General features: G+C 42.2%; 1 protein-coding gene across 1 annotated transcript; it reads right to left on the bottom strand.

Moving 5' to 3' along the window:
- Nucleotides 1–4,463: 4,463 nt before the first annotated feature.
- slc13a5b (solute carrier family 13 member 5b) lies at nucleotides 4,464–11,325 on the bottom strand (the record flags this gene model as incomplete). Its single annotated transcript, XM_084559043.1, is given in 13 exon segments — nucleotides 4,464–5,980; nucleotides 6,863–7,000; nucleotides 8,042–8,203; nucleotides 8,343–8,464; nucleotides 8,578–8,684; nucleotides 8,802–9,014; nucleotides 9,150–9,272; nucleotides 9,366–9,546; nucleotides 9,670–9,881; nucleotides 10,069–10,205; nucleotides 10,288–10,416; nucleotides 11,190–11,295; nucleotides 11,297–11,325. Coding segments are annotated over 13 exon segments (1,785 nt in total). The 3' UTR covers nucleotides 4,464–5,854.
- Nucleotides 11,326–13,074: the final 1,749 nt, after the last annotated feature.

Genomic DNA, 13,074 nt, shown 5'->3' with positions numbered 1-13,074 from the left:
TGTAAATAATAATATTAGTAGGCTAGCTAATAAAATGGTAATATGTCATTGTCCACATAAATAGTAGTAAATAGAATTAGTAGTAGTTTACGCTTTATTTATAGATTAGATTAGATTATACTTTATTTATCCCACAACGGGGAAATTCACCCGTTACAGCAGCAGAAAGTGTAATATATACACCACGGAATTTGAAAAATAGAAAGGCAGAAACACAATAACAAGGAATAAACAATCAACAAAGGAAAATAAGACACAAATATACAAACAGTACTGTTGTAAGAAATATTGCGAAGTAAGTGGTAAAAAATAAATATAAATAATAAGTGCAAGGTTTTATACAAGATAAGAAAACTAAAATATTGCAGTGTAATGTGACCTGAAAAATTATATAAAAAATATTTCAAAGTAAGTGAAGTGATATAAATAATATAATATTGCAGGGGTAAACAGTGACAGTGACTATAACCACATGATTTCAGGCAATGCAGGTGTTGTAAAGCCTGATAGTGGTCGGGATGAAGGACTTGCGGAACCTCTCCTTCTTACACCGAGGGTGTAACAGTCTGCTGCTGAAGGAGCTAGTCAGGGACCCCACAGTGTCGTGTAGGGGGTGAGAGGTGTTATTCATGCAAACATCCGCATGAAAACATTTTAATAATGTTTATTTTCTTTCTTTAATAATTTTTTTTTTATATTTTCATTTTTTTTTATATGTGAATATCTATAGGAATATATTGACAGGAGTCATGAAGTAATTCTTTTCCAGTTGTACCAACAGATGGCACCATTTCCCTATTAACTGACCTTACTCTCACAGCTATTTAACGAGATGTGTCATAAAGCATTTCATAGCATTCGTGCAAAACCGATTACTTTGCAAGTTGTTGTTGTTGTATATTAACCGTGACATCAAGTCTGATTATGAATTAAAAGCATAGATCTCAATTCCAACCCATTGATCGATTTGTGGCTATAAATCCATCTATTTCTTAATGCCTATTTGTAAAGTAAATTAATTTAATTGAATTATGTAAGGCTTGTCATAATCCCTTAAACAGTGTTAAAGAAATTAAGGATTTCTTAATGGAAAACTCAAGGGCTTCTTGTGTTATTTCATTATTTTCTATAGGAAAAAATGTAGAACCCTGTTGAAACTATGCCATGTGTAATTTAATCAGAAGGGAAGAGTGATGCCTTTAAAATAATGTGCTTCGAAGCCTCCTCCTAAAATGTAAGGTGCACAGAAGTTTGAACCCTATGACAAATACTGTCTCATGTGCAGACTAGATTTACATTAGCCTCAAAGAAGACGGCTGCTCTTTTTTATTCCATTGAGAAACCTCAGCACCAGGGGACATTATTCCATTGGTCTGAAGGAAAGGTATAATCATTTTAGGAAACTTCAGGACAGAGCGGTATCATCTTTTGCCACCAACATGTCTGTGCTTTGTTTTAACATGCATGGAAAAAGCAGGCATGGTTGAATCAGCTATAACCGTATATGTCAACCCGAGGCTCAATTGACCTCGCCGTTTCATCATAACAGTCCCGTGGAGAACTTCAGAGAGACGGACACAATGGTAGGGTTGCGTTGCCTCAACCTCTTATTACACCTAAAAATGCCCTTTTTGCGAGTCAAGCAGTGCAAAGAACACATGAACTGTGGTCATGGAGTCCGATGAGTCACCCTTCGCCCTGTGTTTGAGCACATGTGTGGTACCCGCAACACAAGCGTCTAAAAGGAGGAATGTTTCCAAAGGTGACGAGTTCTGGCCGTCTGGGGCCATTTTCTGGTATAGGAGGTAAAACGCTTCCCTGAGAAGGCACAGAAAACAGCACTGAACGTGAAGTGACTCTAAAAACATCTGATTTTGGGTAGCACACCTCTCACGTAAGCCGTGCGCCCAACTACAGTGGTCATAACTGGTCACTGACTCATTTGATAAGCATAACTAATATTTAATGTGTGTGTTTATTGACCTGTTAATGGAGCCTCAGCTTTACATGAACTGCAGAGTCCATATTAAGAGTTCTCCGTCTTTCTCTTTAATCCAATGCATGACCTCTTCCTTACACGTCGTAACACTTATTCAAAGTGAATGTGCACAATTGAAGCTCAACATAAGCACAAATAATGAAGACCTTGGCACTGGAAATAAAAATTATCCCGTCTGAGTGCCGTCAGTATGTTTTTCTCACCCTCAGAAGTAAAGCTACACACAGTAAAATTACTACAAACTGTGACTTTCAAGTGCCTCCTTTCTTGGCGCCACTTAAGGGCCAGTTGGTGCTCAGTGCTGGACATATCTCATTTACAGTGAAATCGCTTTTTTTATTTTTTGTTTTGACTGAAATGGGAACTTTCTCTCAAACTCAAAGTGTTCTGTTTGGTTATCACAATGTTGTTGGTTAGTGAAATGAGTCTACAGCTATGACAGCTCTGTGAGGTTGACAAGCCTTAATGCTGTAATGTCGCAAGTTAAATGTTAACATGTCGGTGATCAGCAGGTGTAATATTTAACATCTTCGCCGTGTTTAGTTAGCCTGTTAGCATGTTTAACATTTTTCTAATGGCGCTAAGTAGGCTACAGCTGCGACGGCTGATGGCGCTACCAGACAAGTTAATTGCCATCATAATTATTGCATTTCACCCAGAGAGGTGTCTGGGCCACATTTCACAGCATTTAGTGTCTGTTAGTTAGTGTCATCTTATTTCTGCTCCCTGCAAAAAAAAAAAAAGTTTTTATCTACCGTATCATCGGCATCACTCAAACTGAGACTCGTTCCTTAAGTTTTCAGAAGATAATTTAAGTGTTCGTAATGCAATAAACTTGTATTTATTTATTTATTTTCCGGCAGCTACCATCTCTGAAGCCGAGGGCTAATTACCTTGGGGTTTGTTAATCTTCATCCACATTTACAGTTTTATCTTTGAAACATCCAGGTAATAAAAGTGTAATGATTTACGCATAATTCCACCGAGGAAATTATTATAAAAGCGCTATTAGCTTAGCCTGGCCTGTGCAAATGTACTTTGGCCTAAAAAGTGCAAAGAAAGGCCCTCTGTCCGCTTGTGGATCCTTTAACTTTTGGCCTGACTCATGTCTACACCTTAATTGGATACTCCGATTGCTAACTGAAACCATCTCCACACACGGGTCTTTATGCACCGGGAAGGGTTGATGGTATCACACAGGCAGCATATTGTGCTCATGTGTAACCGAGACAGAAGGGGTTGAAGGCCAGTGTGGTTTTAAAAAGTCTTCCCATGCACGAAATACTCCCAAACGCAACAGGTGGACGACAACGGTGGAAGTCATTTATTAAGCTTGCTTCTTGCTTACTCTGCGTCCAGAGAGACTAGTTTGCAACGAGTTAACAGGAATGCGTTTTTGGGTTCAACAGAGGTCTCGTGTGTGCAAAAGAGAACAGCTAGCACGTTCCATTTCCTACTGGAGCTTTACATGTATATATAGCCAATAATGTAGGCTATGATATGTGAGAATGTGTTTCAATTGGATAATGAGTGGGTGGCGCAGAGTCAGCAAAGGGAGAGAAATGCACTGTAATTACAAAAGCTTTTTTTCCCCATAGGGACCCGAGATCATAGTGATCTGAGCTGCTCTGTGCACCCAACCGCTTGTTAACCAACGACCATCCAACATTTTAATTGTCTGTGAGAACTGAGATCAGGACTTTGATGTCAGTCCTTCGTTTCTTTTTCTACCTTTGCTAGCTTGTTTCCCACTGTCACACCGTACCACCGACATGGTGCAGCAACGCTTGCTTGTCACGTCCGTAAAGCATAAAGCCCCTCATGGTGATAGCTGCTCATTTAAGAACTCATAAGGCTGGTTCTCTGGGGTCTTTAAAATGAGACATGTGAGCTCATGATGTTTGTGACGCAAGACAACGTCGGACGCTATCGCTGCCTTGACCCCAAGGTTCACGCAAGGTCTCCTGACAGGACAATGACACAGAGCTCTTGCCTACACGCGATTGGTGTAGCCTTTCAGTCCGTGATTACTGTGGCTCTCCGCACTGTGTTTACAGGATTATATCAGCTTTACGCACGAGACAAGAGGTCACTAAGCAAGAGGCAGAGAGGCAACATGTGCAAAACACAGGTTGCAGTCATGTGAAGTTGAGACAGGGCCGGATGACGGTGATGAAAGTGAGATCATCTTGTTTTGGATGACAATCGGGGAGGATAATAGTGTTTTTACACATGAGCATTCAGGACTCCTGTGTCTGTAAAGCTTTCTCATTGTTTAAAAGCCTGTGGTGTATGTGGAAATCTCATTGTAAAATTAGTGGATTAAATGTTAAAACCTTGTGCTTTTGTAGAATTAAAAAAAATCCTTGTGTGCATCACTTGAACTGAACACGTCATCCCTGTTTGTCACTCAGTACTAATTCATTAAGCCCCTGTATAGTTCATAAAGAAAGAAACACTGAAGTCCCAGTATTAAAAGTTATGTTTTTATTTTTTATATCATGTGCAAAAGTATTGGAAACTGGAAAAAAATAACATATACATGTATATACAGGTGGCACAGTGAAGTGGTGGTTGGCACTGATGCCTCACAGCAAGAAGGTTCTGGGTTCGAATCCAGGGCGACTGGGGCCTTTCTGTGTGTGAGTTTGTGCATGTTCTCCGTGTCTGTGTGGCTTCCTCCCACTGTCCAAAGACATGCTCATTAGGTTAGACACAGGACAAGTGGTTACAGAAGATGAAGAAGAATGTATATACAGTGATTATTAAATACCACTTTATTGCAATCCCTTCAGAATTTATTATTGCAGAGAGACATTTCAACATGTCGGCGCAGAAATAAATAACTGAAATACTGAGTGTGCAGTACATACGGTACATACGGTACACGCGGCGCCTACAGGTTTCTCACTTTTGTTATTTCAAAGTCCAACTGATGCTGGAGCTATGACACTACATAGGTATATAGGGGTCAGTTTGGATAAAAAGAATGGGGTTAGAGTTCATGTTTACTTATGGTCCAGTCTGTGATATGCACTTGCAAAAAATCAGTAGCATTGGGAGATGTTTCTAAACTACTTAAGTAGCAAAACCACAATGTAAAAATGATCCTTATACACTTAAATAAAAATACAGTTTTTGACACAAAACATTCTCAGTAGTAGAAGTACTCCTTGTCAGTGTTTCTATTACATGCGATGTTACTGGGTTGTCGTTGCCAATGTGTTAAGTGGGGTATTATTTATATCTGGTCAGGGATTTGCTAATTCTAACAACTTTATCTGCAGCATCAATGCATTCATTGTGTTTTACAAAATTATAAAAATCTTTCAGTGTAAAATCTTAACAAGAAAACTAAATATAGACATAGAAGATAATAAAAATATGTAGTGCATTAAAGCAGACGTGGCATAAAACCTCAAGTAAAGTACCTCAGATATGTAGTTTAGTTACATTCTTAAATTATACAGTACGGCTTATTGCTATTAACATGTGGCTACTATACAAAAACGTCTTTAATTAACTTGACCCTATGAGCTGCACCTCCTATGAGTTCCTTTTGATAACAGATATAGTTGTACTGAATGGCCTCTAGAGTCTCTAATTTTACAAATGTTGATGTACCAGTGTGTATAAAGGGGGTTCTTCAAAATCTAACGACATTATATTACAAAACAGATTATAATTTCATCCAGATACTTTTCCTCCCTAACATAGTCATCGCCACTTTCTTTCACAAGCAGGTGTGCTTGCAGCAGCTGGACACATGTGGTTCCGGTCCTGTGCTTCGTAAGTCTTTGTCTGGCACCTGCGAATAGGGAGGGCAGGCTGGTCCATCTTATGGCAGAATCGGGCTCACCCCCCGGTGGCGTTGGCCCAGGTGGGGAAGGAGTCCAGGTGAAACATGGCCCTGCCCCAGCTGTTGATGGCCAGTGTAACGCAAAGGATGCCGATGATGTTCATGACTATGCCTGTCCTGGCCTGATGGAGGAGAGAATGAGGGGATTTTAAAGCAGCATTTCAACATTTTGGCAGTTATATTCCTTTTTTTTCTATCTGAACACAACTTTAAAGGGGAACTACTGTTTCTTTTTACAACCTGAACATTATTTCTGGCATAAAATACGGTTGTTTACTCACCCATATAACTTTTGTGTAATTTGTATTCCTTCGGGAGATATTTAGATCCGCGTATATCCATGTAATGGGAGTGACTGGGGCACGGAAACGCAGCCTCTAAATAACGCATTACCTGTAATTTGCTACTGCTATGGTTTGTCCACAACCTCAGAATCGGAAAAATGTTCAGCCATGTTGCAAAAAAACTAGCAGTAGCAAATTACAGGTAAACAAGTCGTCGTGGGTGCGCGCACCACTTAGAGATGACATCATCCAGGTCAGAAGACATCATCTGGGGTCTGTAGGTCAATATACAGACCCCGGATGATGATAACAGCTAACTCCGGCTCAATGAGGAATAGCACTCGCGTATCATAACAAAATATTGGTGAAATGAACGAGTTTCGCGGCAGATAATGCGTATTTAGAGGCTTTGTTTCGGTGCCCCAGTCACTCCCACTATATCGATATATGCAGATCAAAATATCTCCCGAAGGAATACAAATTACACAAAAGTTATATGGGTGAGTAAACAACCGTATTTTATGCCAGAAATAAGGTCCAGGTTGTAAAAAAAACAGTAGTTCCCCTTTAAAATGTAAAAATCAGATTCAGGTCACACCTTAGTGGCAGTGAGTACAGGTTCTGCATTCCTTACAGTGTAAAAGTGGTCTCAAAATCACAGCTCTGCACGTTCAGCATGTCATTTACACAGTAAATACAACAAACTGCTGTCATACTCACCATGTCAGCAACCTTGAGGTATCCGTAAGAGAAGACTATCGCGTTCGGAGGGGTTGCAACAGGCAGCATGAAGGCGAACGAGGTGCTCAGGGTACAAGGCACCATGACGTACAGTGGATTGATTCCAATGGATTGAGACTGCAATAAATACACAGAGGCAGAGCTGAACAAAGCCTTGATCACAAAATCCTCCACTCTTCCATCTGGCTATTTTTCTGCAACCGTAATCACTGACTCATAACTCAGGGTGAAACGTGTGCAATTCTGTGCGAAGTGCAAACTCTCATTAGGTGGGTGTAATTAACATGTAATTCCTGCTAGCCTGGCGCTGAGTCATGATATCTAAAATAGAAAAGCACTACAGATGTCGCGATAATGGCAGACTACTGCGATGCATAAAACATCACTCTGTGGAGCTTGCCTCTGAATTACATATCCTGCAGCACAGTAGCTTACAAGCACACAGTAATTTCTGGTTCTCAAAATACACAAAGGGTGAAAAGATTTAAACTCCACATTTGGCCTTCTTTAACCTGGAGGCCGTATATCAGGTTGCCACGATGACAGTGCTTTGTCTTGTCAGAGGGTTCTTGTTTAATTCAAATGCTAAATATTCACTTGACAGGTCGACACACAATGTGGGATGCCACAAACCACTACTGGCACAGAGTCTCACCTCCTTTTTCCTTTTAGCTGCATAAATCTGAACTTTTTCCCTTTTCTATTCTCTTTCTGTCTCTATTTTCACACAGTGACCGATCACCCTTTTTTGCATCTGCTTTGCTCTGTCCTCAATAGACTATCAGCCTGAATACCCCGGCCGGGCTCTGTCTTTCGCAACACATCTTTGGTATTCTCTCTAGTGCCCGACCAGAGGGCACAGTAATGTTATTCTTCTGCAGCAGCAGGGAGGGCAGCATTAATGGCACTGGGCTAAATTGGTGTGTTTGGCAAGTTATTAATGGGAGGTGGGGCCCACGGTAGGGGATCAAACATATTCAGCCTGAATAACCAACTAGATGGGTAAATGGGCCGGCTCTCACTGGGAGTGGTTTCAGTGCTGGACTCCAATTGGGGGAATCAGATAAAAGAAATGACACTAGGAAGCACTTCAGTCTCAATGAACAACCGCTGCCAAACTGGACTTTGGAATGAGATTGCTTTGTTGTGTTCTCTTACCATTGAGGCTAAGACAGGTAGGAAGAGCGTCGCCGTGGCCACATTGCTGGTGCACTCTGTGAAGACAGCGATCAGTAGGCACAAGATGATGGCAATCGCCCAGGGAGGGATGCTTTGAAGGGGAGTCATCTGATCTCCAATCCACTTAGAGAGTCCCGACACCTAGAGAGGTTCGGAGAATAAACTGTCAACCTGATATCATGAGAAATAATTAAATTTGGGTGAAAGTGTTATTTTTTTTTTGTTCGTTCCATATTGTATAAACACGTTAAGCTGCATTTCAGCTGTCCCTGCCACTTACTTCACTGCCCTTTGCCAGAGCAAAACCTCCTCCAAGAAGAAGCACAATGCCCCACGGTAATTTCTTTTGGGCAACTTTCCAGTTGAGGAGACGGGGCGTTGGGCCAGCAGGTCGATGAGGCGCTAAAGATCCCATAAATTACACATTAGAATTAAATCATTTCCCAGTCAGCTCCTCTCAGATCTTCAGTAGATGTAGGACACGTAATCTGCACTTGTTCAGAACGACGGCTCACCTGTGTCAAAACTGTGTGTCCTCCATGAACAGAAACGTGGAGGTTCAGAGGGGAGAACGAAGAGAAGGATGGCAACAAAGATTGCAACTGTGGCATCTGTCACATACCTGAAATGTGGAGTGATAAAGAAACCTGGTTATTTAATATGTCTTATAGCTAGATTTGTGTAGGAGTTCAGATTTGTGGTGCAATTTGCAACATAAAAATAAAAAGTGTGTACGAACTCTGCTTTGGAGTTGAAGACGTGTGTCGCCCAGCCGTCAACAAAGCCCGGATCCCTGGTGAACCACAGCACCACCAGCAAAGTGAAGAGACCCAGGACGCTTAACTCTCCAAAGGACATGGACCCCAGCAGACGATGCTGCTCACGGATCACATTGTAGGCAGCAATGTCCTTCTCTGTCTTCACAGCCCCGCAGCCCCATGTCTTCTTAAGGCTAAAGGGATCATGGGGGAAACAAAGATCTCCGTCACCTCTACACCCAATCGCACTGTAGACGTGGTAACAAGCTTCTGGGTGCTGATTCAAGTGTCTGTCACTGTAATTAGGCTTTAACCGTCATCAAACTCACTTGAACCCCATGAAGACAAACTGCAGCCAAAGCCAGGCCAGTGTGAGCATGAGGATCATGTTCGGGAAAGCAAAGCCGAACCAGGAGGCAAAGTTAATCACGTCCCCGTTCTGAGGAAACAGTCTAATCGAAACAACAACAAGACAGTGAAATACATTAATAAACAAGATTGTAAAAATATGGAATGCTGCTTAGAATTGAGAAGGAAACACTCACTGGTTCATCTGGCCCTTGAGCACCAGATTTGGACCAGTTCCTGTCAGTGTGGCGGTGCCTCCGATGCTGGCAGCGTAACAAACACACAGGGTCATCCCTTTACACATTTTCCGCCTTTCTGCTGCCTCCTTTTGCCGGGCAGCTTCTGTTGCAGCGTCCAAGAAAGTCACAACCACTGGGCCTTTCAACAAAGAATAGTGAATGAACAGAGCTAGCATCAACACGTGTATGGCGCGTCACATTTTCTTTTTCTTTTTTCTTGGCCAAAAAGAGAACGTTGTGGTTGGAGTTGACCAGCGCTCACCTTGTCCCTCGCTCTGTTTCTCTGTCTGTGCGGGTTTGCTGTCAGCGTCTGTCGTCTGCTCGTCTGAACTGAGGATCTGAGGTACTTCGGCCTCACTGGTGTTGAGCTGTTCCAGCACCGCTTGGACAATAGGCACCATCATGGCCGTGGTAGCCGTGTTACTGATCCACATGGACAAGAACGCCGTCACGCCCATGAAACCCAACATCAAACTGTTAGGGAGATTGAAAGAAAAAAATCTGAACTGTCAGTGTCTGAGCAGGTCCTGAGCGTTCTGCAACAATCAGTGTTTTATGATGGCGATAAGCAGCCTCCATATCTATAGTATGTCTGAGTTTTTGATAGGGTTAGGAGATCTTAGAGTTGATGTTGGTGGCGGTGCATAACGGATCCACTTACAGCGCTGGACGCACACCAACAAGGAGCAGCACCCTCAAAGCGATGCGCTTGTGCAGATTCCAGTGCTCCACAGCCACAGCTACCAAAAGTCCTCCCACAAACAACAAATTTGTGTCCTTCAGGTACTGCATGCACACCTGAGACACGGGAACACGGAGTGAGTAATTGCACGGACGGAAATGCCAAATTTCTGCACGCAGTGGCGGCAGTTTCACTCACGTCTTTGGACTGCATGATTCCGAACAAGGGGAAAAGGAGAGATGGGAGCAGAGCAGTCACAGCCAGTGGTAGGACCTCTGTGCACCAGTACACCGCCATCAGGATTATCACATAGGCACATTCTGCCTCCTACAACCAGAGGGGGGAAAAAACATGAAGCCAAATGCACGTATACAAAACCTAAAGCTCTTTAAGTTTAGGTTCCTTCAGTAAAAGTGCCACATAAACTAAAAATAGGTGAGATAACTTTCAGGTTATGATGGTTCAAAGGGTGAAGATAAGTGTTCTGTAAGTGCTCTATTGTTTTCTGGTCACCTGCTTGTAAACTCTATAAAGATCAATGAACTGTTATGAATATAAAACATCTTTTATTTTTCCTGTTGGATAGGGAGTTGCTCGGCGTCCGCTTTGTCCATGCCAGCTCTCTATTGCAGTTAACACCTATCACAACTTTTCTTGCAGCCTGCATGTGCATGTGTGTCTATGTCACATGTAGAGGTAGCAATGCGGACGGATCCCTTTGACTCTTGTGTTCCCACGCTGGACATGACCCCTTCATACTAACAACATCGAGTTAAAATAACAGGACTTCAGAGCTCTGCAGCCCCAGGCAACACCGGGCAGTTCTCATTCGTTACGCTCCAAGTGCACTTTGTGAGCCCCATCAACAGGTGCAAGAAGAGGGGCAAACATCGGGCAAATACGCGCTGTCCGTTTAATTGCATGCACAATAATTAATTGCAATAACTTTAATACAGCCTGAAGTAATTCCATTGCGCCAAAGCTTCGTGTATTTTGTTTTCTCGTCTCTTTAATTAACCCGAAAAACTTTCATCCAAGTTTTTTTTTTTTTTTTTTTTTAGGTTTCACTGGCAGGATGAAAATGGGGGCTACATACATACCGATGTCCCGATCACTAGAGGCAGAGGAAGGAGCAGAAGCGGAGTCGAGAAGAGGATAAGTTCATTTTTAACCGCGCGGAGAAACTTGAAGAATGCCATCCTGGAGGAAAGCGGATAAAGGGAGGCTTCGCACCATGGACCTCGCTTTTGAGGCGCGAGGGGAGAGGAGGAGGGGGAGTCCCGCAGCAAATAAAGGAGAGAGAGAGAGAGAGAGAGAGACGAATCACAATGAGGACAGAGACAGAGAGAGAGAGAGGGGGGAGAGAGAGAGAGAGATGGTGTGCTGTGACACCAAAACAAAGAACTGATTAACAGAGAAAATCTTCTTCCATACATTCTTACATAATCAGCAGTGAGTCCTTTTTTTTTTTTTTTAAACATATCTACTTTTATCTCCTGAGGCTGTAATGTTCTCTTCTTAAAACTTGATCACCAATACCGGCTGAGTAAACCTACTAAAAGAAATTTGGGAGTTTTTGAGGATTGAGCAGCCACCATGAGTCACACAGTGTCAGTAAAGGGCTGTTGCAGAACAAACTGGTCACCGTATCCTCCACTGAACGGTCACCAGATGAACCCTTGCATCAGAACAGACTGTGTGACAGGTTGGGTCTGTGATGCAGAGGTATCAGTGTGATCCTATAACCTGCGTCTTATGGCTGATCCTGTGCACGGTCGCTAAAAAACTGTTTTCCTCCCCCAGTTTTCACGCTAATCTCACTGTTTGACAGCACATATTTGAACCAGTGTTGCCCTACCTTAATTTGGAATTAGGAACTGAAGTAATCTTCATGTCTTCATCATGTTTGCAGCCTTTATTTTAATTCATTTTGCATCATCACATACTGAGGTGATGACTTCATGAGATGTTTGAAGTTGCTACTGACTCATTTCTAAGCCTGATTTCTCGTCGTAGCCTTCCCCCAGACTCTCTGGGCTGTGGGTGTTGTGCAGGCTGCTCGCCAATCATCCCCAACAGTGCAGGACAGAACGAAGACACCTTTTATTTCGCCGTTACACGGGCACAGGGAGACTGTCACACCTCCAGTTGTCCCACGGTTAAGAAAGACAGGTAGGAACTAAATTTACTCTGTCTCTGACCTGAGTGAGATAACTACCGAAATGATACGACTGTAAGTAAACTGTAGTTACTGCAGTTAAATCCTAAAATAATATTGCACTACTTAAATGCATAACATAAATTATTATTATAATAAAAATGTATCCTTAATTAATCAAAAAACATTAATGTGTGCAATAACTGAGGTTACAAAATCATTTTATCAGTCTTTTATCTTCCCAGATAATCTTTTGCAGTGTGCAGCAGAATTTATAGACTTACATAGCACATGATAACACGCAGTTTAATTCAGGTTAAACTGAGGATGTGTCCGCTGAATAAGTCACGATCCTAGGCAAGAAAACATCATATTTGTCTGTGTTTCAAACACAGTGGACAGTTTTACCAGAAAAGGGTCTAAGTGTAGACTTTAAGTACAAGTGTCTGCAGTCTTGCCTGTAGCAAGACTGCAGAGAGCGGGTTCCCCTCTCCGCCACAAACAGACAACTGATTGGACATCAACCTCAAAAGCATGTTGCAATCAGTGTCCTCAAATTAAATCTCACAAACTCTGTAATATGATCACGCTTTTCTTTACCAGCAGCTTTTAGATGGTTCGATTTCCCTTTACTGTAACATGTAAACGACACAACTCTCCAGGATGCAGATGTAACCCTATGATGTCTGGTTAATTTGGTTTTGTGGCATCTGTAAAATATGTTTTCTTAACCTCTTATTTTGGGAAGGCTTTAAGATTGTGGTCTTTTTCTCCAAATCAGTTTATCCACCAGTGATGACTCTGATTGCACAAGAGAAAAAGAAAAA

This window comes from Chelon labrosus (assembly GCF_963514085.1).
Source record: "Chelon labrosus genome assembly, chromosome: 13".
In the NCBI taxonomy this organism is placed as follows: Eukaryota; Metazoa; Chordata; class Actinopteri; order Mugiliformes; family Mugilidae; genus Chelon; species Chelon labrosus.
Note: the sequence above shows the minus strand (reverse complement) of the source record. Positions and strands in the feature narration are given on the sequence as shown.